This window comes from Canis lupus, chromosome 29, assembly GCF_011100685.1.
Source record: "Canis lupus familiaris isolate Mischka breed German Shepherd chromosome 29, alternate assembly UU_Cfam_GSD_1.0, whole genome shotgun sequence".
NCBI classification, from domain to species: Eukaryota; Metazoa; Chordata; class Mammalia; order Carnivora; family Canidae; genus Canis; species Canis lupus.
In genome coordinates this window covers 29,192,763-29,197,867 of record NC_049250.1, presented here as the reverse complement: position 1 = coordinate 29,197,867, position 5,105 = coordinate 29,192,763, and the positions used below count along the sequence as shown (strand labels likewise).

Below are 5,105 nucleotides of genomic sequence, written 5' to 3'. Positions count from 1 at the left end.
TTTTTGAACATCCAAAGAGTACTCTCATTGATCTTTATAAAAATTTTTGGAGACTAAAGGAAACATTATGTAGGGATTTCTTTTGTCCTACTGGATAATTCATTGCCCAGTCCTGACACTGCTTTTCCCCATTGGGTCTTTGTGAGAGTCACATGCTTTGGACATCTTTGAAAAGAATCTTCTGAGGCTTCAACATCTCATTTGAGTCTCCTAAGTCTCATCTAGAAGTGTGTTGAATTGTCATCCGTCACCATGAGCAACAGATTCCTGGGCACCTGGAAACTTGTCTCCAGTGAGCACTTTGATGATTACATGAAAGCTCTGGGTAAGAAATGTTCCTTGTTGCTCTGGTTGAGAAGATCCTTTTTGAGAAGACTGCATGACTATATCCTTCTAACTCCTTTTCTAGGACTCTGGGGAAGTTTGCACAGGCTGAAGTACAATCCTTTCCTGCAATTAATCTTCTATTGTGTCATTCCAATAATTTAGTACACTTTGTGGAAATATTAATAGATTTTAACCTAAGAGCTGCTTAATTGTATGGAACCTCTACTGATTTCACAGGTGGTTTCAGATAAGGTAGTTTCGTATCAGTAAGACTTTGATTTTAGAGGAAAGAAATTTTAGAGGCTTAGTCAACCCATCCTCTGGCTTTCCTGAAGGTTCATTTTATAACAGCTGAAGTTCTCATAAAATAAGTAGTTGAATATACTAACGTTAATAGAAACTCCAACTTAAAATTTTGGTGTTTGACTAAACCAGAAGTTTACACTAATTACTGATGTTAGGCTAACATCAGACCTTCCTGGAGTTGGAGCAATGGATGAAGATGGAAAAATCTAGTTATAAGTTTTATCAACTTTATACTATCTCTAGAGAATGTTCCATGACACGAGGACAATAGGTGAGAAGTATCTTTGGAAATTTCCAGAGCTGTATAAATATAGTAGGAAGAGATTCCAATGATCCTGGTTGCTATGCTTGTCAAAGTGCCTGTAACTTTCCTTACCTGTTCAGAAAGCTTATGAGAAAGGTTGTATTTTTAAGTAAAATGAGCAAAATCATGTCATATTGCCTAGAAAACTACTAGAAATTATGGGGGAAGATCCATACTAACTGGATAGACTTATGGACTTGACTTCATAGCTGAGGAAGAAGCAAAAATACAAGAGCGTCAATGAAAGACTCCGTAATTCTGTCATTTTTCAAGTTTAGAATGCATAAGATCACCTGGGAGTTTAGTATAGTGTACATTTTCAGACCCTACTGCAGAGATCATATATACACATAAAACTAGTTTTTTATACGTATATAAAACTAGTTTTTCCTTCATTTTTTTCTCTCATTTGACATTTCTCCTTTTCCATGTGTTTCTATAGTCTTAGTAATAATAGTAATAAAACCCAAGAGTCTAATTTTGTTTCATTTTTCAAATGCAGAACATTTTTTAAAAATCACATTAACTATGATCATGTATAATGGTACAGATCTTGAAAGGAGATGGGTAGTTTTTTCTACCAGCTAAGCTTAGGGGCCATGACAAAATTTCAGCAACGAGATTCTATTAAGGATGTGAGGGGAATTCTTTTCTATATCCGTAATATACTACTGAGGAGAAGAAATCATAGAATAGTGGGTATCTGTCATAGTCTCATTTTAAAAATACCTGTAATAGTTATATGTAGAAACTAAAATGTCTGGAATGATCCATACAAAAGATTGGTGATTTTCAAGGACTGTGGGGTTGGATGTGGTAAAAGTGGATGACTTGAACTATTTAGGTTAAATGCATTTTTCTTTAAAATCTGCAGACATTATTATTGTAATAATAAAACCTAAAATATTTAAGTCTATGGGCAGGTATTTCCATTAGGTGGTGAAATGTGGGAGGAGGTCCTCAGGAGTCAGTGATACTACCTGCCATCTCCACATCTGAGGCACAACTGAACACAGAATGTGGCCATTCACAGACTCTCTAGGTATAACTCTTTGTCAAAAGAATTCTAACTCTATCTTGATTTTTAGGTGTGGGGTTAGCCACCAGAAAACTGGGAAATTTAGCCAAACCCCGTGTGATCATCAGCAAGAAAGGGGATATTATAACTATAAGAACTGAGAGTACATTCAAAAATACAGAGATCTCCTTCAAGTTAGGTCAGGAATTTGAAGAAACCACAGCTGACAACAGGAAAGCAAAGGTAAATTTTAATGTTTCTCTTCAAAGTTGGCTCATTCTAGGATTTGAGAGGATTACTCCTGTTAGTGTTCAAAAGGGTAGACCACTCTGTTCTATTGAAAATGAATGTGCCTTTGAGGCCCCTTACTTGATCTCAGGATTTTGATTTTGACTCCAATGTTGGGTGTGGAGGCTACTTTAAAATAAATAAAATAGGGGCACCTGGGTGGCTCAGGGATTGAGCGTCTGCCTTTCGCTCAGGTCATCAACCCTGGGTCCTGGGATCAAGTCCCCCTGCATATGTCTCTGCCTCTCTCTCTCTGTATCTCTCATGAATAAATAAAATCTAAATAAATAAATAAATAAATAAATAAATAAATACAACAGAAAATGAATGTGCTTCATGAGACATCTATTATGAAAACAATTCAATAGTGAATGAATTTCTCTGATCAACCAAAATCCAAACAACTCGATTATATGAATTTGTCTTTGCAGAGCATTGTAACCTTGTCAAGAGGCTCATTGAATCAAGTGCAGAAATGGGATGGCAAAGAGACAACAATAAAAAGAAAGTTGGTGGATGGGAAAATGGTAGTGGTAAGAGTAGTTTCACTTCTAAATACAAAATAATGGTATTAAAGAAATGTGTAATATTATTTTCAAGATTTTCTTCTTTGCAATACAAATGGTTAAAAATGGCTAAGTAATAATGTCAGAGTTAACGGTTAGATGATATTTCAACCATGAAGACTCATCTATAAGTACTTCAAGTATTGGTCCAAAATTTTAGAAAGAACGCCTAAAAATAATGGTAAAGTCAAAGAATATGGATAAATCTCACCAGTTTGGACTTACAAAGAGAAAAGCAAGTCTAAGTTTTAAGAGCAAAACAAACCCTGAATGACTCAATTACAGAATATTTGTAAATATCTAAGTGTTTTACTTTCAAGAATCCAAACTTGGACTACACCATGTCAATAATTTAAGCTCAGCTCAAGGAGACCTTTTTGTCAGCAGATAAAGAATGATGATCAGGGTTAGAAGAGATGACCTTTAATTTTCTTAAGTTTTATCTTCTGTGCTGAATAATACATACACTGACTATAGATTCGTGTAATTTTAAGTGTTTTCCTTTAGTTTAGAGGTTCTTATCCCTAGCTACAAAATAGATTTACACGGGGAGTTATTAACAATATGGGGCTCCCAACAAAAATCAATTAAATGCAAATCTCTTGGGTGAAAAGGAGCCAACAGTATTTTTAAATGTTCCTCAGATGAAACAAATGTGCATATAGTTTTGAAATCCACTTTTAGTAGATTTAAATGCACACAAATTATGCATAAAAACTTGCCACTTTAAGAAAATTCTTCCATAGTAACATAGATTGACTTCGAAACTGTTTCTCCTATTTCAATGGTGGTAATTCCTAATCGCCAGAGACTGACATACTGATGTTCTATCCATTTCTAAGTTTAATCTCATGAGCTTGTTTTTATCTTCTGTTGCTATGTGCAGATTTGCTGTTCCCTAGTTTGAGTTTTAGATACTCAATGAATCTCTCTCTTTTCTTAAGGAATGTAAAATGAAGGGCGTGGTATGCACCCGAATTTATGAGAAGGTCTGAGAAAAATCATTTCCTCATTGAAGTGATATTTGATCATTTGAGGTTGGAAATCAACAGTTTTCGTTGGCAAGACCCGACTATACTGCAATTTGTTTGTTTTTGCTTTTGTCTTAATAGATCAGATAGGTAAAGGCCTAAACTGAGGATTAATCTAAAATTAAGTGTTGTTTAAACATTTTTAATTTACATGCATTTCCTTACTATATTAAAGTATGTATATTGGCCAGACCTAAATAGTTGACATTGTGATTTAATTATCTGTGAAATTCTAACTCGTGTTGTACTTTGTATACAGAAATGATAGTAAAGCAAATAATCTGATAGTAAAAGGAAGTAAATGTATTGATTGGGGTAACAGGAGGATGATGGGGAGGAGGATCAGAAGTGAAACAAACTACAGGAAGGAGCTGTTTTAAAGCAGAGTTCTATTTCAGCTAAAAGGGCAGCCTCTACTCCAGCTGATTTTTTTAAATTGAGGGATAATTTATGGACAGTGAAATGCACAGACATTAAGGGTAGAGTTCAATCCATCGTGACAAATACATGCACACATATAACTCACATCCTGATCAAGATAATGGTACATTTCTAATCCCAGAAAGTTTTCTCATGCCTCTTCCCAGTCAATGTCCTGCCCTGTCCCACCTCTACCAAAAGCAAGTAGTGATTTGGTTTCTGTCATTGGGTTTTTACATTACACATTTCTTTAATGTGTGGGATTTTATACAAGGAATATTATCTTTAATTCAAAAAAGTATGCTTTTTTTTTAAATAAAAAGCAACCACGAAGTTTTTTAAAATCTTAAAAAGAGGAAAACAATTGCTTCCGTCCTACATGGTGTGAGCTATCACTTTGTACATACGAACATATTGTACTTACCTGCAACCACGGCCCTCATACTTTTTTACATTCTGCTTTTTGTAACTTTAACAAAGAGTCTCCCACATTTCAATAGGTGCTATGCCAATTTATGATGATTATATAATATGGTTGTTCTATTTTTATGTTATATCCAGTTTGGAGTTATTACAGATTATTTCGCAAAAATTACCTTCATGTACATACATGATTGTGCTAAATATTTTTTCTAAGAGAAGGATTAGTAAGTAAATATGGAAAACTGATGGTTTCTTACTATTTCTGTATTTCTTTCCTGAATGTTGTAGGGATTAGGGGACAACGCAACCAGCAGTATACATGTATAGGGCAATGCATGAACACAGATCCTATCCTGAAGATAACAGCTACTAAGTGGTATATGTGTGTTGTGTGCCAAACTCATTTACTCTCTCCCAGATGA

General features: G+C 34.7%; 1 protein-coding gene across 1 annotated transcript; it reads left to right on the top strand.

Moving 5' to 3' along the window:
- The first annotated feature begins 252 nt into the window (after positions 1 to 252).
- LOC487015 (myelin P2 protein) lies at positions 253 to 4,444 on the top strand. Its single transcript, XM_038579250.1, has 4 exons — positions 253 to 325; positions 2,026 to 2,198; positions 2,675 to 2,776; positions 3,754 to 4,444. The coding sequence occupies exons 1-4, from the start codon at positions 253 to 255 to the stop codon at positions 3,802 to 3,804; spliced, it is 399 nt and encodes a 132-aa protein (XP_038435178.1). The 3' UTR covers positions 3,805 to 4,444.
- The last annotated feature ends 661 nt before the right edge of the window (positions 4,445 to 5,105 follow it).